Here is a 22019-nt window from a genome sequence, read left to right on the forward strand (position 1 = left end):
TGTAACTGTTCAAGAAGACAACACTTGATACAGCATGAAGACTTATTTTATTAAAGAGAGCAAAGTAGTGATAATAAAAGAATATGACTGCAGGTTGAAACCCTGCTGGTTGAGTGATGTAACACTAGTAGTAGTACTAGTACTCTACTTGTCACTAACAGGAGACGTGCACACTGTATGTACAATTTATACATCTATAAAAACAGTATTAGTTCATTCAGATAACTAGTACTATGACTAGAGAAGGTTCTTGTGTCCTATGATAAATAGACAATAGGGCTGATGAAAGGTAGCATAAAAAACAACACATATTGTATCTGAAGTCTATTTTTTTTAAAAAGGAATATCCATCATGCTGTGTCGTAATGATAAAAACAGAGACGGCATTAAATAAAAAATAAGTCCATTAAAGAGTCATGGTACTTGTCACTGTGCGGCCTCAGTAGGCTGCTGCGCTGTTACGGATCCCACAGCAGAGCACCATGGTGAAGATCATCTCAAAGATCTAATAGAAGAAGAAACACATGTTTATTAAAACAATATTTGTCAAATTGGTCGTCTTTAGCATGCTCACCATAATGACGGCTACCACGAGTGCGGCCAGACCAATCAGGTAGAGCTTCTCTGAGAAGAGTTCGATCAGTTTGTCGTGACAGCTCTGTTAGGAAGGCAACAGACAATGAATCACACGTTTGACCTTTAAAGCAGCATATCTGAGTCATCCATCAGATTATTCACCCGAAGATTATACGGTGTGACACAAGTGCTCAGTCGCTGATTGTGTCCTATCTTCCTATTTTTATTGGCTTTAATGGTAAAGTTATTAAGTTTTATTATTTTACATACTTGCACTACAGTATTGTATTTTTGTATATTGTACTCTGGCTTTTAAACATGTTAATGGTGAAGTACAGACTCTAAATTGCCCATACGGTAGATATGAACGTGAGTGTTTGTCTATATGTGTCCTGTGATTGGCTGGCGACCAACCCAGGGTGTACCCCGCCTCCCTGACCTGCATTTGGCAACCGTGCAGAAAGCTGCTTGTCATTAAACTTCATTTTCTGTCATGTTAAGAAAAATTCCACCAATTGGATGAAACTACAAAAATGACTAAAATTCATATTCATAATTCATATTATTTGAAACATTTTTCATTTTAATTTTTTTATTATTTTTTGACATATATATGTATTTTTATATTATGTGAATTATAACTGTTAACAGTGAACCCCACACACAATGGTAGTTTACACTACATTCACCACCCAGAAATGTAATTTTAATTAACATTAGATGAAAATGCAATGTAATAATGTCAGAATTAACACTATAATGTAATTTAAAAGGTATTCCCTTATTTGTTATTGCACTTCTAAAATGTAATATGATAGACAAACAAACTTAAAATTGGGATAAAAAAATAATAATAATTTCATGGAAAAAGCTACAAAACCAATAAATAAAAAGAAACATTATTACCTGAGACCTCAGGAAATCTTCGGGCGACTTTCTGGGACACAAAGTGCTGGCAACTTGTTTGAAGAGAGCCGTATCATCGCCTTTGCCACAGCAGTCGAGCTGGATTGAAGGCCCAGAACACTTAATCATTGATCTGAATACATAAATCTAAGTACTGTACATTCACTGGCCACATTAGTACACTTACACAATCAAACAAGTATGATGCAGTCTACCACTACAACCACAATAATAGACACTGCTAAATTAGCATATTGGTCAAATGTAAGGGGAGAAAAAAAATCAGAAAGATTTCTACATATGAACCAACAGGTGGCGCCAAACGACTTATCCCCGAGCCAATTTTAAGATAATGGTGATCAGTGAAGCTGTGCAGAACATGACATATTTGACATTATCATTTTAAACATTAAACATTATTTATTTAAACATTATTTTTCCTCCATCCCACCCTTGGCCATTTCTGTGTGGAGTTTGCATGTTCTCCCCGTGCATGCGTGGGTTTTCTCCGGGTACTCCGGTTTCCTCCCACACTCCAAAAACATGCTAGGTTAATTGGCGACTCCACCAGTCCAGGGTGTACCCCGCCTCTCGCCCGAAGACAGCTGGGATAGACTCCAGCACCCCCCCCCCCCGCAACCCTCGTGAGGATAAGTGGCAGAAAATTAATGAATGAATTTACTTGTGTATGTTTTATATATTTTTGTTAAATGAAAGCACACAATGGCTGCACGGTGGTCGAGTGGTTAGCACAGAGGCATCACAGCTAGGAGAACCAAGTTCAATTGCACCCTTGGCCATCTTGTTTGCATGGGTTTTCTCCGGGTACTCCGATTTCCTCCCACATTCCAAAAACATGCTAGTTTAATTGGCGTGAATTGAATGTGAGTGTGAATGGTCGTTTGTCTATAGCGAAGACAGCTCGGATAGGCTCCAGCACGCGGCCCTCGTGAGGATAAGCAGTAGAAAATGAATGAATGAATGAATTATATTTCCAGGTCCTGAAAAAGATATAGTGTCTTACAGTGGGGTGAAAAAGTGATTGTTTGTCATGCTTAAATGTTTCAGATCATTTCAGACCATCATACTACCACCACCATATTTTATTGTTGTTGTGATGTTCTTTTTCTTAAATGCGGTGTTACTTTTATGCCAGGAGCTTTCAAAATCAACAACTTTTGTCTCGTCAGACCACAGGGTATTTTCCCAAAGGTCTTGGGGATCATCAAGATGTTCTCTGGCAAAATTGAGATGAGCCTTAATGTTCTCTTGGAACGCTGCCATACAGGCTATTTTTGCCCAGTGTCTTTCCTATGGTGGAATCATGAACACTGACCTTAAATGAGCCAAGTAATGAGGCCTGCAGTTCTTTGGATGTTGTTGTGGGGTCTTTTGTGACCTCTTGACATAGTGACCTCCCTGCACTCTTGGGGTAATTTTGGTTGGCTGATCACTCCTGGGAAGGTTCATTGTTCCATGTTTTCCCCATTATCCACAACCTTGTGGATAATGGCTCTGTGGTTCTCTGGAGTCCCAAAGCATTTGAAATGGCTTTGTAACCTTTTCAACGCAAATTTTTGTTTCTCCCTTAATAATTAAAAAAATCCTTTAAAAACTGCATTATTTTGGTTATTAACTAATATTGAAATTAGTTTGATGCCAGTTTTTCCCACCACTGTATATACTATGTACCTCTTTGATAGTCCACACTGCGTCTTATAATGCTATCCTGTCTATGACTATGAACACAAGCGCAGTAAGAATTTGACTTACCGTGGTGTGAAAAACATCTAGCACCTTGATGGCTGCATCCTTACTGGGGGAGCCTGACACATCGACAGCCTTGATGTACGCTGAGTCGTAGAAGTTGATCAGTTCTTTAGAGATCTGCAGCGACATGGGATATTAAGACAATATCGATATTATACATATCACTTAAAACCGCCTCACCGTGTCTCTGTTCATGAAACCCCAAATGGCGGCAGCCACTTCACAGGCAAAGAGGATTACCAAAAAGAAGAAGAACTGCAGAGAGAAAACACGGATGCATACCTGAACTTTGGCAAATGAATTGATATATATATATACTTTATATGGACTAGCATGGCCATAAGTTACTGATATGGGATTTGGGAATTACCATTAAAGAACAATTACGAGACCAAGAAACGTTTAATAATCAATATATAAGGCCCAAACTCTCACCGTCCCCAACAGGCATTGGGATTCCTGAATGGCTCCGTAACAGCCGAGGAAGCCCACCAGCATCATCACAGCCCCAACAGCTATCAGTATGTAGACACCTGGCAGTACAAAAGGACATGAAATGACCATACAGTACATGACGTAATGATTGTGCTGCTCCACCAGGGGGCAGCATTGACAGGAAGACTGTTGCCCATTCATTGAGCCGAATACAAGTTTGGTAATGGACTTCCTGGATGTTCTCCGGTTTCCTCCCACATTCCAAAAACATGCTAGGTTAATTAGCGACTCCAAATTGTCCATAGGTATGAATGTGAGTGTGAATGGTTGTTTGTCTATATGTGCCCTGTGATTGGCTGGCGACCAGTCCAGGGTGTACCCCGCCTCTCGCCCCGAAGACAGCTGGGATAGGCTCCAGCACCCCCGCGACCCTCGTGAGGAAAAAGCGGTAGAAAATGAATGAATGAATAAGCAAAACAAAAGCATAAACTAAAGCCTGTTGTGTCTGCACACCTCCTCCTCCTCCCTGACACTCTCTTTCAGGACCCTGATGTTTTTGTTATAGCGAGCACAGCTAGCAGGCCTGGTAACCTGGCAATGTGGCAAAGCAGCCATTATTTCTATTCCCTTCCATTACTATGACAACACCCTTTGAGGATTGAAGGCCATTGAGACGGCACCGGGGAAGTTCATTTATTTTCCGTCTCTCAGTGTAATCTCTATAGGCGAGAGGGGGGTGCGGGGGAGGATGGCAAGGAGGTGAACAGCAGCTAAAAGCCCCTCTTGGATGTCTCTCTTCTTCTCTCAACCACTAGCCACAAAAAAGGGCTGCAAAGTCAAGTCCCTGCTGTCTGTCAGAACGGTCCGAGTCTTACTTAGGGCAAGATGATATATGATGTGCAGATTAATCATTCAAGAGGCGTGTCTGAGCCAGTGTCAGTAAAAGCTCTGGGAATGAGAGGCTATTCCGAATGGTACATTTGTTCTTATTAGATTAGACAGATAAACTCCTATTGATCCTGAAAGAAATTCACAGGCTCAGCTACTGAAAAATAAGCAAGGCCCAGGAAAAGATATTGTAAAATAAAACTAAAAAATAAAAAAGGACATAATAATATATTTGTATGCGTGTATTTAATATACACTTTAAAAACTGTACAACATATCTTCTGCTACTATGAAGGAACACATTAAATTGCCCACAACATGACTCTGTTGGGTTATGCAATACTGCTGCTATAAAACGCACATAGCATTTTTGATTGGGCACCAGACCAGGCAATGCCTTTTAAATTAAATTAAAGAGGACCTATTATGCTTTTTCCACTTCTCTGACCTATAAATGTTGTTATAATGTTATATTATCGTGCTAAACGATGCCAAAGTTTCATAAAATGAGATTTGCACATTTGAAAGTGAGCCCTGAAAGAAATTTTGGATGGCTCTGAACGCTAGGTTTTAGAGAGATTTTTTTAAGTCACTTTAAGTCAGCTACATCCAGACTTCCTTATATGGGCATGCCCAGGTACAAGCTGAGTGGGGACAATAATAGCGGAGTGTGTATAATACATTAAAACAGACCGTTTTGGAAATCCAAGGAAATACAGCTGAATAGGTACAGATGCTGAAAGATCTAAAAAAGCTTTTCTATGCAGGTTATTGTGTGTAGATGTTCTATAGGAGTTCACAACTCAATAAAATGTAAATCTGAGTCACACTCAATGAGGCATTTCCATCAATGACACAAATAATTTGAATTTATAATAGCATATCTACTTGAACATTTACAACAGAAAACAGTACCACCCCCCCCAGCTTCTCACTAATTTAACATGAATTTCGTCACTTCAACATGAGGTGTAGATTATTCTTCAAGACGATTAACACTTCAGCCTTCTCAGCTGTCAGCCTGCTCCTCATTTCATGGATGATAATGGAAGCTGTGCTGAAGAGCCTCTTGCTCTCCACACTTAAGTTGTACAAAGAAATGTAGTTGCGGTGACTGCTGAGATGGCTGATGTTGATGGCTGATGTTGCAATACAGCTGCGGACTGAATGGCTGTTGTCGCAGCTTGTGTTTATTTTCAGCACCAGTTGACCGTAAAACGTCTGCATAATTGATGTTTATGCAAATGTTTTATCAATTTTCTGGTGTTGAAATATTAGTGATGTCCCGTGAGACATGCGTGGTGCACAAATTGTACTTGGCTGTTTTACTTTTGTTTTCTCAATGGAAAGAAGTTTGGGATCGCTATGAACGCTAGGTTTTAGAGAGATTTTTTTAAGTCACTTTAAGTCAGCTACATCCAGCTGGTGACTTCCTTATATGGGCATGCCCAGGTACAAGCTGAGTGGGGACAAACACAGCGGAGTGGGCGGGCTGTGTGTGTAATATAGTAAAACAGACCGTTTTGTAAATCCAAGGAAATATAGCTGAATAGGTGCAGGTGCTGGGAGATCTAGAAAGCTGTGTGTAAAAAACTACACAGTAGCATCTATGCTCCAGTGTATTGCAGCTGCTGCATCACATTCACAGCATGTTGTTCAATGTTAAATTGAGCATTTACATGATAGTTTGACTTTTCAATCGCATTTTTTATGTGTTTGATAAGGTCAGTATTTCCACATCAAACTCATCCAATCATGCCCTTATGGGCTTTAATTTGTGGACTGGGGGCACAGTCATGTTCGAACAGAAAAGGGCAGTGATGACTCTGCATTGAGGGGTTGGAATAAATTTGGAAACATTGTCTGACTTCCTGCTCCTGCAGGCTCTCTGTCCAACCATACAGCATAATCAGCCTTGAGTGTGACATTCAAACAGCCTTGTGGGCGTGGCTGACATATGCAAATTTTTTTCACTGACTTGATACAGGAAACAAATGATTTTTTCTGCCTAGCAACACATTCCTGACTAGGAAGAAATGAAAGCCATTCTGTTGAACTACCTGCTAAAATGTTATATCGTGGGATGCTCCGATCGACTGGCCAGTGTATTGGCCGATTTCCATAAAAAACATGTTATTGATATATACCGACAACATAAACATAACACGAATGTCCATCTCTGCTGTGTCACGTAGGATTGCCAATTCAAGAAACAATACAAGCAGTTGATGTTTGCTAAATACAAGGATGAAGAGTCTTGAACCAGTCATGATGTGCTATATATATCACTATATTGACACTTACTATGGTACCCATTATGTCATTGGATGCTCATATCACCGAGTACTTCGGTACGGGACAAAAAAAAAAAAAAAAAAAATTAAACTGTATTATGGAAAGCAGGAAGTGAACAAATGTAACAGTTACTGATTGTAAAAGTATCAGATGGAGGGGTAGGATTTAATAAGCTTTGCTTCTTCCTACTCCTTTTGGACATGTGGAACTGTGAACTGATTATGTGATGCATTCAATTGTAATCTGATGCATGTTCAAATGAAATAAAACCATTACCATTACCAACACCCGTACTGACATGATTAGGGACGGACTTGATCCCATACTGCCACGAGAATCAACACTAATGAGGTTTTGCATCTCACAATCGCGGCAGCTAGCTCGCTCGTGAGCTAGATTTAAACACAACATATTATAATAAACTGTTAATATATGTGATTGGTATTGACCGATCTCATTCATGGATGATCTGTGTCAGAATCTGCAGCATAAAACCCTGATCGGAGCTAGTTATGTATATCCCTATAGTGAAGTTTTATTAAAAATCATGTAAACTATTTATTGCCCATTTGCTGCAGGAAGATATATTGGAAGTAATAAAAACACATGAGGCGGTATGAGATAGTACGGTACGCAGCCTTCTGAAGTGGCTGGTGCACCTTGGTACCGTTTAGCCTGTGCAGACTCACAGGGGAGCTGAAACCAATGTCAGCTGAGGGGCGGGGTCACCGTGGACTGGCCAGTGTCAATCACAGGGCACATATAAACAAACAAGCATTCACACTCACATTCATACCTATGGACAATTTCCAGTCTCCTAACATGCACTTTTGGGAGTAAATCAGAGTACACACGCAGCAACGGGGTAGAACATGCAAAGTCCGATCCTAGATTCAAACCCAGACCCCTTTTTACTCTTAAATATAATTCTGAAAAAGGCCCTCTACATTGCTCAAAAGTACAGCCAAACTCAGGTGTGCTCCAAAATGTCTGCCCACACATTAATGTTTGTTTTGTGTCCCTTACTTTTCTCAGTGTAAACTAAGTCAGTGAAAACCAGCAACATCCACTCAAGTACAGCCTCAGAGTTTGGACAATATGTATTTTGAGCCTTACATAAATACCACTTTGGTATGCCAGCGTGCTAAAAACATCCAGGCTAAGCTCTAATTTGAGGGTTAATGTGCAGATGTCCACGGTTAGTTGAATTACGCTGGAGCGTATGTTTAAGGGAGGGCAAAAGAAAGAAACATTCCCTTGATCTTACATGGGTGGGCCTCCTTAAAATCACTAGTGGCCCTTCCCTTTATAAAAAAAAAAAAGCCGGCAATCACTCCTTATACTTAAAGATGGGGTAAGTTTGGGAGAGCAGCGACAAGGCCAAACACAAATGAATGGGTTGACTGCCACAACAAGGATGGAAATGTTTAAATTGTATCATGATTTGTAGGCTTTGGGACCAGTGATGGAAACATGATGGATGCTGTTAGTTCTAGCGTTGACCCAGCCTGAGGAGCACATTCCTGAAATTGGAATTTAGGTGAGATTCTGTAAAGGAAGCAATACAATGTTCAAATACATGTTGGCTATTATTTTTGTACCGTGCTCACACGCCCGTTGCTCAGTGCCCACACTAGCCACAACATCTGGTGAGAACATCTGCTCTCTCAATGGAGCATTGGAGCCTCATCATTTTTTGATGGAGTTTGTTGCCCGGGTATGGATGCTTTATCTTTGCAGTGTCAGACTGATAGATGGCTAAAAATATCATGCTAAGGATCTACGTAGGTCCTGTTTCCTGGTCTTTTCTTAGAGGTCATTGCTGTGTTTATTTGTGGAATATACTCACATACAGGTTTTATCCGGGTACATTCCAAAATCAGTGATTGTCAATTATTTTCTGTCAGCATATGTATACCTACTTGTGTACATTTGTTAAATCAATTCTAAACATAAAAGTATAAGCTGACACAGGATGCATGGAATGAGCAATTTAAAAAGGGGTGGATACAATTTAAAAATACAATACGATGTGATTTAATAAGGATAATCAATACTACTTTCTATATGCTCAAGCTAACTTTTCCTCTCTAGCATCATTGTTTTTTCTTCCTACTATTAAATATTTAAGCCTCACTTTGGAGATAGATGCATACTTACATTAATTACATCTACATCTTGGAATACGATGCAAGTGATATAACTTTGAATGATGTCAGTCTTACATAGCTAAACATGCTCACCAAAAAAACTGATGCAGTGCAGTTCTACACCAAGCAAACTACAGCCATAAAAATAAACATTTAGACAAAATAATACTAAATTTGTTTTCATAACTTTTCAATCAGAAAGTCACCCTGCCATTTTTATAGGCTTTCCACCCCTGATAAAGGTTGATGAAGGAGTAGAGACCGTGTAAGTGTACCATTTTAGTAGTCAGTAATTCTGAGAACAATTAAAAAAAAAACATTATTTTCTCAGAACAGGGTTTGATTCCCGCCCCCCCTCGGCCATCTCTGTGTGGAGTTTGCATGTTTTCCCCATGCATGCGTGGGTTTTCTCCGGGTACTCCGGTTTCCTCCCACATTCCAAAAACATGCTAGGTTAATTGGCGACTCCAAATTGTCCATAGGTATGAATGTGAGTGTGAATGGTTGTTTGTTTATGTGCCCTGTGATTGGCTGGCGACCAGTCCAGTGTGTACCCCGCCTCTCACCCGAAGACAGCTGGGATAGGCTCCAGCATACCCGCAACCTTAGTGAGGATAAGCACTACAGAAAATGGATGGATGGATGAATGGAAGTGTATTCTCTTGACTCACTGATGTAGAAGGTGCCCGGTGCTTGGTGGCCTTCAAATTGAAGAATGAGGAGGTTGCTTGTTTGACTGTCATGACGGAGCCACAAGGCCACACCTAAAATCACTCCTCCAGCCAGCTGCGAGGAAGAAAAGAATACTATCAATACAATATGATAGTATTTTGCACAACTCGTAAGGAGCAACACAAAACATGTGAATAAATCATAAAACATAAGATGAAATTTGTGAAGTTTTAGTGTGTCCAGATCCTCTAGGAGGCTGTGAACTGAACGCTGGCCTTTACGGGAAGTGATGAGAGGACATCCTGACACAGCAGTGACCTACGACTCAGTCCATGGCCTCAAAAAGCCAACTCTAGAACTTCTAGTTCAACTTCTTCTCAGTTGCATACAATTGGACAAAACTGGAGCGTGGGCAGAGATTTAATAGTATATATTATCACGCTTACTCATTATAGTTGTATTTTTGTACTAGTTTTTCTTTATTTATACAACGTCATCCACACATTCAACGCCATGACTGCACTCCATTGTTCTCTAAGAGACAGGAAGCCGAATGCTACACTTGAAAAATGGCAGTTTTTCACAATGACAGGGCAAAACCAACAGAGGAAACACTCATGTGTCCAGGATATGCCGTTTGTCTTCAAAAAAAAAAAAAAAAAAACGTAAAAAACTACAAAAAGCCTGTGGAAATATACAAGTGATCATTGCAAAGTGTTTGTGAAATATGTTTTCCAAGCTTGTAAAAGGTTTAAAGTCACACCCCTCCAAAAAAAAATCTCCCTTAGTCTCACTTTTTACTGTTTATTCTGTGGGTGAAGACTATAAGCTGTGAAGCGGTAAATGTTCACCAAAAGGAAAATAAAACCTAATCCCATGGTAAGATTGAAGCCCACACATTCTGAAACGCCCCCCCCACACACACTTCTTCTTTCAGCTATCCCACACTGTTGTTTGACCATGCAGAAAATAGCTGTTGGTAAAGGGTGAGAGCCACATTACGTGTGCGCTGCCTCCTCAATTGATGCTGCTCTACAATCACAGTAAAGCAGGCCCGGGAACTCACTGCAACTAATCATAAATCAAGCTATTCAAAAAGTGCCACAAAATATTTTGGAACCAAAATATTACTCAAGTAAAAATGAATAGAAAAAAAACTTACCCAGAAAATAAAATTAAAGAAGAATAACATATATTTAATGCATTGCGTGCAGCCTGTCAACGCCATGTTGGTGGTTTTTTTGTCTTGTCTTCCTTTCTCTAGTCCAGGATCACAGTCTCTGCCGGTGGAGGTATTAAGAGCCTCTCGGCTGAAAACTCCTCCTTTATAATAAAGAGTGAAAACTGAGACAGAGAACTGCCCACCAGGAGGGGAATGCCACGGCCCCCAGTCCGTCCCCACGATTGATCCCTACTTTGCTAAACACACGGTATTGTATAAAAGACTTCGTTCATTTTGGATGAACTTTTTAGCAGTGGTCATTTGACACAGTAAAAAAGGCCAGACACATTAATCAGAATAACTGTAAAAATAGAAAGATGATTTCCACCAAACTTTATAAAAGTGACAGCACGTGTGTCAAGGTAGAATCAATTTAATTTTAATGAGGATCTGGATAAAAGGACTGAAAATTGTAATTTACTTATGGTTTAGTCACTATAACATCAAAGGAACAAACCACCCCCCAGATTCATGATGGCACCCCCCTATCTGTTTTTCTTCCTGTGTGAACCAGGAAGCAGCCTGCTGTCATAAAACCCAAAATATCTTAGAATTTGTGTTAAACCCAGTCAGTAAATTATGTTTAAACCTGTTTGGTTGGATTATTTTCCATACACTTCATTCATTTAACAATATGTTTATTATTATCTTTCTCTTTGCAGTGGTTTATAACTGCATCATATTTTGTCAATGGTATATCAGTATTGTGTTTTTCCCCCTTTGCACCACATCATAAGGCACACATGCATCAGCAAAGATATCCTATACAAAAAAATAAATACAATTCTGCCAATATTTCAGTTTTGACTGCAATTTAACAATGGTGTTGGAACTGCACTGCACCATACAGACCTCTGATAATAACTTCCTACTGTCATCAATCAAAACAGCATTGCAAAACACACAAAAAATACAAGTATGTATTGATAAATAAAGAAAATTAAGCAGGTTTCTCTTTTTACAGTCAAGAAATTGTATCAATGGCGTTGGATCTTCTTATATTATGCACCTGTACCTAATCAAGTATTCCTAATCAAGTATACCTGCTTTTCAGATAAACAAAAAGTACTATTCTCCTCGTTTTAATGCACAATATCGCCCTCTGGTGGCAGATTCTACACAAGCAACGTCTCATTTGTATACTGCGCTGCACAATGAATACAGTACTGTATATATCGGACTAATTCATATTTTTTTAAAAAAGACTATAATGCACTGAGGAGTACAAATTAATGTGTGGCGATTGATGTGCATGATCCATCAGTATAAACTCCTTCATTGTTTTCATTCATTGTGTTCCATTGTTGTTGTTTTACCAATGGGGGCGGATCTTGCGAATGCATGCACATTGCACACACCTTCTCCACGCAAGCAGCTGTGCATGACTCTTAAGTGAAAGAGGAAGGGAGGCAAATCGGTGGTAATAGGATAGCATTACAAGGTTGCATCACTGGGCATGCTCCATCTGATGTGAGTGAGAACATTTTGGATTTGTCTTTTTTCCTTTAAGATTAATACACAGCCCCTAACACACACACACACACATACAATCATGGATGGCTAAAAGTGGCTGGATCTTTGCGTCTTTGTGTCCAAAATGCCTCAGTTGGGGAGGAGAGAAGTGTTGCTGAGACAAAGAGCTGCAGGCTGTGCGTCGGTGTGAAGGAGGTGCGTCTGGAGGAGGGATCGAACACCAAGGAGGACCATCAGCAGTCACCTTGCAGTCAAAGTAATCGAGAGGCTCTTTTGATTTATTAAACGGTGAATTAGATGAGTTAGATTAGACGGATTTGTTGTTTTTTCTCCTCCTCTTTGGATTTTGGTGATGATGTGACGTCCGTTATCCATGTGATGCCATTGGCTGCGTTCATTTTGGATTTCGCATCCAGCCCGGCAGTACGTCCTCATCACTAGGCTTTTTTTTTAGCACCAAAGTGCACAGCCAAATGCTCGTCGAGCTGTGGTGATTTTTTTTTAATTCTTGCTGGTTTCATTGGTGGGGGACGACAGGTGGCTCGGCGCGCCGCTTCCCCGCGCTCGCACTCACCTTCGCTACGATGAGAGGAACTTCTGTGAGCGATGCCTAAGGGACGAGATGGGCCTGAGCGACGACAAGGATCGCATTGTGATCAACGTGGGAGGGATCCGTCACCAGACGTACCGCAGCACCCTTCGCACCCTACCTGGCACTCGCCTGTCGTGGCTGGCGGAGCCTGACGCGCCCAACCACTTTGACTATGACGCCAAGATCGAGGAGTTTTTTTTCGACCGCCACCCCGGCGTCTTCGCGCACATCCTCAACTACTACAGGACAGGTAAGCTGCACTGCCCGGCTGATGTGTGCGGCCCCCTCTACGAGGAGGAACTGGCGTTCTGGGGCATCGACGAGACGGACGTGGAGCCCTGCTGCTGGATGACCTATCGCCAGCACCGGGAGGCGGAGGAGGCCCTTGATAGTTTCGGCGGGGGGGGACTATTGGACCTGGGGAACGACGACGCCGAGCCCGAGCAGGAGCATGGTGAGGACGATGTGGATGAGATGACGAGGAGACTGGCCCACGGTGACTCTCCAGACACCCGGAGTGGCAGCTTGTGGAGCCGGTGGCAGAAGCGTGTTTGGGCTCTCTTTGAGGACCCTTACTCCTCCAAATATGCAAGGGTGAGCTTATTCGCTTTTCACCCGTTCGATCTCCACTCATTAAGTTGTGAGTGGCTAATGATGTGCTTCTAAGACCATCCGTGACCTTGAAATTGATCTCCCACGCGTCCCCCATCGTCGGATCAAATCAACCAAAGTTGTTAAAAGCATCATTATAAACAAATCTAACCAGTGTTTTTTATTTTTTGAATAACATTTAGCTATTTCACATTCTAAAATTCCAAGAGCAATATCATAAATCACACAGATACATTTAAAAGTGAAATGATAACAAAGCTATCTAGGGGATAATCAGTCTCTTACATGGTCATATTGCAGCCACTTGTTGCTAGGCAGAATTGAAAGCACTCAATCTCAATATGCCATAGAGCTAGTGCCAAAATATATTACTCACACCCTCTAGATGTTAAATACAACTCTACAAAAACAAATCTGCAGTGATGGAGGTATTGGATGGACAGTTATGGACCGAATGGATGATTATTCCTAGTTCAGGTGGCAACCAGCAGAGGTGTAGTTGATTCAGACTACTAGTTTGTGGTCTAAAAAAATAGCATCATGTTAGCTATTAGACCAGGGTTCAATTCCACCCTCGGCCATCTCTGTGTGGAGTTTGCATGTTCTCCCCATGCATGCGTGGGTTTTCTGCGGGTACTCCGGTTTCCTCCCACATTCCAAAAACATGCTAGGTTAATTGGCGACTCCAAATATAGTCCATATAGGTATGAATGTGAGTGTGAATGGTTGTTTGTTTATATGTGCCCTGTGATTGGCTGGCCACCAGTCCAGGGTGTACCTAAGACAGCTGGGATAGGCTCCAACACCCCCCGCGACCCTCGTGAGGAAAAACAGTAGAAAATGAATGAATGAATGCATGTTAGCTATTGGAAGTTAAGATCCAGCCACAAAGACTCAATATGCTCAGTATAGAAACAGGAGATCAGAACACTATTCTGCCACCCCATTACAATTCTGATTTGAAAACAATAGTGTTGATTTTCATCATAGTTGAACATAAAGTATATTTAGGCAAGCAACTGAATGGCTACACTATAAGATAAGATAAGATATGCCTTTATTCGTCCCTCAGTGGGGAAATTCGCATGAAGGGGGGGTGAAGAAGGGGGGGGCAACTCCAAACTAGACTGTTAAAAAAAACTCGGCATACAAATCAAATACAAATACACTATGAAAATCCATCCATTTTCTATGCCGTTTTAGTATGCTGGAGCCTACCCCAGCTGACCTGAGGTGAAAGGTCAGTCGCAGTGCACATGCTCATATTTATACAATTTAGTGTTAATATGGAGTCGCCAGATAACCTAACATGTATGTTATTAGAATTTTTGTCGGAAACCGGGAAAAACATGCACAAGGGAAAATATGCAAACTCCAAAAAGAGATGCCAAAAAGAGTGGCATACATGCTAACCACTTGTCCACCGGTTTGTGCAGCTTAGGATATCAGATTGATATTTCCAGGGTACAAGGATCCCTGGGTAGATGGGCTAAATGGGTCAACAACACATTAGGAAAGCAGGTCTTTGGCACCAGCAACATTTGAGTGGCCAGCTTCCAGACAAAACCAGGTTGTTGTTGGAGGTTATCGTACATTTTTGGTGCTTGCTTTTGGCCTTTTTTTCCCCCATTTGAATAAAGCTACCCTCTAAACACTGACAATGACTTTACACCTTCAGATGTTTGGGTTTTTTTTTCCACAAGTGTTCCCCCTCTGAAGCATGCTGTGCTGCATGCTGCTTTAGCAGCTGCAGCATCCTGATTATCAGGATCAGGCCACCCCGTCCAGCAAGAGCCAACTCTACTGGCAACTTCTCACTCTTATAGCAAACACAGCACTTTAAAGCCACATAGGCATCTTCTTTCAAGTGTCACCTTCAGGGATGTGCACAACGTCTTCTCGTTTCGACAAAAGCAGAGCGAGGACTGACAAAGCTCCACTAAGACAAGCAAGAAAATTAATTAGAAGTGAGCCCCAGAGTTAATTACAGACTCTATTCACAGTGGATATATCAGTGGAAAAAGACTTGTCACAGCACATCAGCAGAAGCAACAGAGAGAGTAAACCAATAAGGATCACATCATGTTCACCTATCACACACGCCCACAATGCTCACACTGTCCCTAAGTGTCACTGAGACATACTGTATCATGCAGTAGGCAGTGCGATTGTTCACAGGCCCAAACAAGTCCTACTGTTATTCACAAGGACTAGGCTTCATCATGCTAATGCTCGGTGAACTCATAATGACCATAAATAACAGCTTGGGGCTCCAATTTACACGTATGAATCAATAACGACTCAGTCTATTCACATGGCTAAATCACTTCCACATGTTACAACTTGGTGGTTTGGTAGCCTAAAAGACAAAGATGCTTTAAAGATGGACAACGCTAATAATTCTTATTAAGTTGTGCGCCATTTCTGACTACCGTGATTGAAGTTATGCAAACAAGGGCATTAGAAAAACGAAAGCAATCACATTATCACTTGGCTGCATGGCTTCAATTGCTTTGTTGAGGTTGTAGTTTTGTAATGTATCGTACTGTGATTGTATTGCTGGGTGTTATTTTGCACATAACGCACTATATAGAGGGGGCGGAACATACCACAGTGTTATGCAATACAACACAACAACACAATTGCCACGCACAGTGTTAGTACCTCAATGTTTGTAATCAAACTGAACATGACCGGGCTCATTAGTGTGCCATTTTATACCTGGATGATTATATGCTTGATCATGAATTTGACTTTTAAATATAGACAATAGAGAGGTTAGAGGTTATCATGTGAATTAAATGTGATTTTTGAGATTATTTTGATGTTGTTCAGATGAATTAGATGAAAATAATATTTAATATTATGAGAAAATGTAGTAGAATCTTTTGTTATATTTCAGCAGCTCTGTTACGTGTGTTTGTTGCTGCAGTGCTCTCTGAATGCGTGGTTGTGCGAGTTTGTGTACGTGCACACGGCTTGCAGAGGCGTAATATAGTGCCAAGTTGTCCGTATTTCATTTTGGTGGGCAAAATAATCAATCCTGTCAATTGTGTGGAATTGATTGAATAACCCCTTCTTAGCATTCTGGGATTGTTGGACTTCTAAAAAAAACCCTAAAAGAGTCATACCCAAAGTTAATGTAAACAGTCTTTGATGTGGATTACAGATATTGCTTTGAGCTCTTTTGAAAGGTAAAAATCTTCTCTTTTATCCCCTGCAGTCAGAATCTGTCTTAGAGGTACTGACACTGAGAAATATGAGTTTGAGTACACTGGGAAGAAGGATTTTTTTTGTTTGTTTTCAGTTATGGGAATTTGATCTAAATATCTATTATCTAAATGAAGTCAGATACATCCAGGTATGAGAGCACCTATGTTTAGTTTGATAACAATATCGTAAACAGTGATGTTGTGTCACTGAAGAAAAAACAACAGGGTTTACATCAGGGGTCTCAAACTCAATTTACTTGGGGACCACTGGAGCTAGGGTCTGGGTGAGACTGGGTCATATCAGGTTTTAAAAACAAAAAACGTATTTATTAAAAACAGAAAAATGAATAAACTTTGCTTTGGTTCCGATTTTCTACAAGAAAAGCTCTTATAAAACATTCCACTGTTCTCAAATATCTTACTTTTTATTTTTCTACACAAAATAAGATGAAAAATAAATAAACAAATCAAGAATAAAGAAAATCAATCAATCAGTAATAAATATTATAATAATAATAAAACGGCAAATAATAAAAACTTAAGAAACCACATATAGTTGGTGGGTAGACAAATATTTTTTTTCAGATTAAAATTAACAAAGCATTATTAGAGCCCTGTAGACATGACAAAACACGACTATAGTCACATTTATACTCTTTTTATTTACAACATATTGCGCAACTGCAGGGTCTTGAGACACATGCTAACTCGCAAACAAGAGAGCTAGTGACCTAAACGGTAGCCTTCAAGTTATTTCCTTTGAACTTAAATAGCCAAAAACATACCACTTCCACACGCATAGGGAGGATAACTATTAACAGTTATTTAACCTTTAACATGAACATTAATCAAACGTAATATTTTTTTTCTGGGTACATGATACCATACAGCATCCATATCAAACTTGCGCGGGCCGCACTAACATTAAACTTTCATATCAAGGCGGGGGCCTCACACTAGTGTCCTGCGGGCCACATTGTTGTGTTTGAGACCCCTGGTTTACATGGATAGGAAGCAGGGGTTCATAAATGGCAGCGATTTCCTCAGCACAATTCAAAGAATTATCATTGATGACATGTCATAATGAGGGCCTGTTTTCCATCTCAGCTTGCATGAATGGACCTCCCCGATTCATTCATTACTCTACCTAGCCTCTTTACAAGGCTGTGTTTTAGCCTGAGAGCTCACGTTCACTCACTGGATCCAAATTGATACACATTAGGCGAGTTCATACGGAGAGTGATAACACATTTTCCCCCAGCCTTTTTTCTCTGAGCTTTGACTTTGATCTGCTCGTGGCACATTTCCAGCTTTTTTCCCCACTTGCAGGCGTGGTAACACATACTGTAATCCAGTATGATCAGAGGAGAGCACAAGGACATGGTTCCAATCAATACCCAGAAGAGCATACTGTATCAGTTACACCCATGTAAGAATCAGAAATATCTGGCTAAATGTGATGAAATGCGATCACTGGATCAATGCCTATGAAAAAGCAAAGTACTCTACAGCCATCAGGTTTCTCATAAAAAAAAGGGACCTCTTCTTAATGAGTCTCAGCCTCCTATGATTCCCAAGAGATGATCATCTGGTCAATGTGACCTTGAGTGAGGAAAGACCTGCTATAAAAATGGTCCTAAAGGGAAGAGCCCCAGTTTTACATGTGGTCACAGGAGGCGAAATTAATGCTGTTGCTGCTGCTTCGGTAATTTTCTATGAAAGTCATGACCTTGAGATAGACCAGAGAGAAAAGAGGAGGGGAGAGCGTTGAGTTCTCATTGATTGTTCCCGTTTTAATGGTACTTTGGAATCAAGACGCAGAGCACACAACTGTCACTGTTAAAGCCGAGGCCGTTGTCTCAGATGAAATTGCATGGCTAAGAAAGGCTGCTTGGGCTTAACTACATTATGTGTATTACTGTGCTCACTCTCCTCTTTGTCCTTTTTCACTCCTTCATTTCATCCCCCCCCCACCCATGCATTGCCTTCTTCACACCGACCAGTGGGTGGCTCTGGCCTCGCTGTTCTTTATCCTGGTGTCAATCACCACGTTCTGTCTGGAAACCCACGAGGCTTTCAACCCCATCATCAACCGCACTGAGGTGGAACTGGTGGACAACATCACGGTGGAGCACACCTACCAGGAGCCCGAGACGGCACCCTACCTCACCTACATTGAAGGCGTTTGCGTGGTGTGGTTCACTTTTGAGTTCCTAATGCGAATAACTTTCTGCCCAAACAAATTTGACTTCATACGTAACGCCCTGAACATCATCGACTTTGTGGCCATCCTGCCTTTCTACCTGGAGGTGGGCCTCAGCGGGCTCTCTTCTAAGGCAGCTAAGGATGTATTGGGTTTCCTGAGAGTGGTCCGTTTTGTAAGGATCCTGCGTATCTTCAAGCTCACTCGCCACTTTGTAGGACTGAGGGTGCTGGGTCACACACTGAGAGCCAGCACCAACGAGTTCCTTCTCCTCATCATCTTCCTCGCCCTGGGTGTCCTAATCTTTGCCACTATGATATATTATGCAGAACGCATCGGCGCTAACCCCAACGACCCTAGAGCCAGTGAGCACACGCAGTTCAAGAACATCCCGATCGGATTCTGGTGGGCTGTGGTGACCATGACGACCCTTGGCTATGGCGACATGTACCCGCAGACCACCTCCGGTATGCTGGTGGGAGCCTTGTGCGCCTTGGCAGGTGTCCTGACCATCGCCATGCCAGTCCCTGTGATTGTCAACAACTTTGGAATGTATTACTCCCTGGCCATGGCAAAACAGAAACTACCAAAGAAAAAAAACAGGCACATCCCACGGGCGCCCCAACCTGGTTCTCCAAACTTCTGTAAATCAAGTATCAGCTCACAACATCAGAGCCCTATCGCCCACGACGACGTTTTTGAGATAAAGTTTCAAGGTAGGACAAATCACTTTAAATATAACTGATACATTCCGATATCTTGGTGATTCATTGTTGGTTTGACGGCCTGAAGAAACACACATCACGATTCAGCTGTTTCCCTGTTTATCTGTTCCCACACTTCAGTCAGCTGATGAGTCAGGCATGAGATTCAACAGCAGACTATCCCAGCAAATGATCAAGAAAATACATGTATTTTAATTTATTTTAATTTATTAATCGAATTAAAGCATATCACACTCTGAATGGAAGGGGGGGCGGGCAACTAATTGGGAAACAGCACCTTTTAAAGAGATAGCCACTATATGAGGACATTATGGTAACTAACAAACAATCATGAAATACCCCATGCACTTGGTAAATACTAGGGGTGCGCTGATAGATTGACATAGGCTGACATCAGTGAAAAAGCCCAGTATCGATATCGGCCCATACTCTGCCGACCAGCTCCGCCCCATCTGCAGCATTCAGAATAAGCAAGTCTGCCGTGTGTGGGACTTCCTGTCTTTGTGAGAGCGATATAAGTTTTGCACCCTGCAAAACGTGCCTCAAAAAATATCTCACCGGGGTCGCGGTTTGAAATGGTGCTGCATTTGGGCACAGTGAGTTTGAGGCTCACAATGTGATCTAAAGCCCTGGTCCCAAACTGCTGTACTTGCAAGTGTGGGCATATTTTGTCTCCTCTCTGGGATGCCCAGGGCACAGAAGAGGGAGTCAGCTGCATCTGCGGTTCAGAAGGCAGCGGATTGGGCTGGAGGGGCCCAGCAGAGGCGGGCAAACTTGCTTTTCATTCAGGTTTTCAGGAAATAATCTTGAAAGAAATGCATTGTGAAATACAAAAGGTGAGTTGTGAATACCAGGATTTTGTTAATGTTCTGATAAAACACCCATATTTGCTTTGTTTGGCTTGAAATAAGCTATGAAAATAAAAATGAGTAGCTATTTTCATTTTGTGAAAGTAGGTCTCACAAGAAAAAACCTTGCTGACCCCTAATATAGCAAGTAGTACATTTATGTAAACATTTACACTGCATGTATGTGATCGGTATTGGTATTTGGTATTTCGATTATTTTGCTCATGGATTATCGGGATTGCTATCGACAGCATAAAGCCCCAGTTGAAAAATCCCAAGTAAATATACAACTTTAGATATTAAAAATGCTGGTATATAACTCCAGATTTGTTTCCATCGTATGTTCTCTTTTTGTTTGTTTGTTTTTGACAGATTCCAAGCTGAACGGTGAGGCTGCCAACGCCGCCCTTGCCAATGAAGACTGCCCTCACATAGACCAGGCCATATCTCCAGAGGAAATCTTCAGCCCCAGCGAAAGAGAGCGGCCTTGCTTCCTGGTCACCACGGCCGAGCGGCCCAACCACACAGGGGGCAGAGTGAGGAGGGGTATGTACAGTAACAGCCAATCACAGGCCCCCGTAAGATACTGACACGCTATAGACAGGGACACGCTCCATTTTTCTCCTCCATATTTTTCCCCATGAGTGTTACACCTCAGAGGAACACACTCAGAAAAAACACACAACTGCAAACCTCATAATGCCACACATCTTCACAGCAGCTGCTTCTCTTCAATCATTCTCTCGGGAATTGTACATATTCCAAGTTAAGGCCAAGCACAATCACCACAAATGTCACATCATAATATATTTTTTGATACCATGCATAATGTAATACCCCTATTTATTTACCAGTAAGAAAAAAAAAACTATTTTGAAGATTTATATATGTTGTCTTACATGCTTAAGTATATATTGATGTGCTAAGTGTGTACTATGTATGTATATGTGCTTTAATGATAATTATTACATGGGATCCTGACTTTGATTACATTGCTCTTGGCCATAATGGTGCATGAAGTGTCTTGCTGATGGGTGCTATCAGTATGGTGAAGGAGTATAACACAATTTGGATTTTTAAGCCGGCCCAAGCCTGACTACTATTATTATTATTATATTGTTTACACAAAACATTCCGAAGAATGCTACATGATTTTGTAGCAGTGAATTTTCCAGCAGTAGCTACATGACGACATTCCCTACCTTCGGTGCCTAGTGTTCTACTCCAAACCATTCCAGTACCACCCGGTGCATGCTCTTGTACTCCGGATGCACTCAATGCATGGAGAAAATCTGACATGTCTGAAGTCTGTGTTGACCTGTTTCTTTGGAGACAAAAACAAGAAAGCAACAGGTGTAGTATTACCGACGAGGAGCACAAAAAAAAAAAAACAAACAAAAAAAAAACAGTCATGTCATGGATCCAGTGCTGCAGTGTACT

The 22019-nt window shown here is 41.3% G+C and overlaps 2 protein-coding genes across 5 annotated transcripts in view; one reads left to right on the forward strand and one right to left on the reverse strand.

Annotated features, from left to right (window-relative positions):
- Window positions 1-21999, reverse strand: LOC131130966 (CD81 antigen-like). 2 transcript variants are annotated; one of them, XM_058075180.2, is made up of 8 exons: window positions 21782-21999; window positions 9692-9806; window positions 3688-3785; window positions 3433-3507; window positions 3256-3369; window positions 1483-1581; window positions 575-658; window positions 1-505 (listed from the first exon to the last, which is right to left on the reverse strand). In XM_058075180.2, exons 3-8 carry the CDS (start codon window positions 3751-3753, stop codon window positions 440-442), a joined length of 504 nt encoding a protein of 167 aa, XP_057931163.1. In that variant the 5' UTR covers window positions 3754-3785; window positions 9692-9806; window positions 21782-21999; the 3' UTR covers window positions 1-439. The 2 variants fall into 2 exon arrangements, with proteins under 2 accessions (XP_057931163.1, XP_057931162.1); XM_058075179.2 differs by lacking the exon at window positions 21782-21999 and adding an exon at window positions 10855-11010.
- kcnc1b (potassium voltage-gated channel, Shaw-related subfamily, member 1b) overlaps window positions 12342-22019 on the forward strand; it is a 15469-nt gene continuing 5791 nt past the window's right edge. Inside the window, exons 1-3 of one of the 3 annotated variants that reach the window (XM_058075142.2) lie at window positions 12354-13573; window positions 18807-19722; window positions 20952-21125. In XM_058075142.2, the coding sequence (XP_057931125.1) occupies window positions 13010-13573; window positions 18807-19722; window positions 20952-21125 (1654 nt within the window). In that variant the 5' untranslated portion in view covers window positions 12354-13009. Of the gene's footprint in view, window positions 13574-18806; window positions 19723-20951; window positions 21126-22019 lie in introns of all 3 variants that reach the window. The other 2 variants (XM_058075143.2, XM_058075144.2) reach the window with 2 other exon arrangements.

Source organism: Doryrhamphus excisus, linkage group LG1 (genome assembly GCF_037039965.1).
Source record: "Doryrhamphus excisus strain RoL-2023G ecotype Guam linkage group LG1, RoL_Dexc_Guam_v1.1, whole genome shotgun sequence".
Lineage (NCBI taxonomy): Eukaryota > Metazoa > Chordata > Actinopteri > Syngnathiformes > Syngnathidae > Doryrhamphus > Doryrhamphus excisus.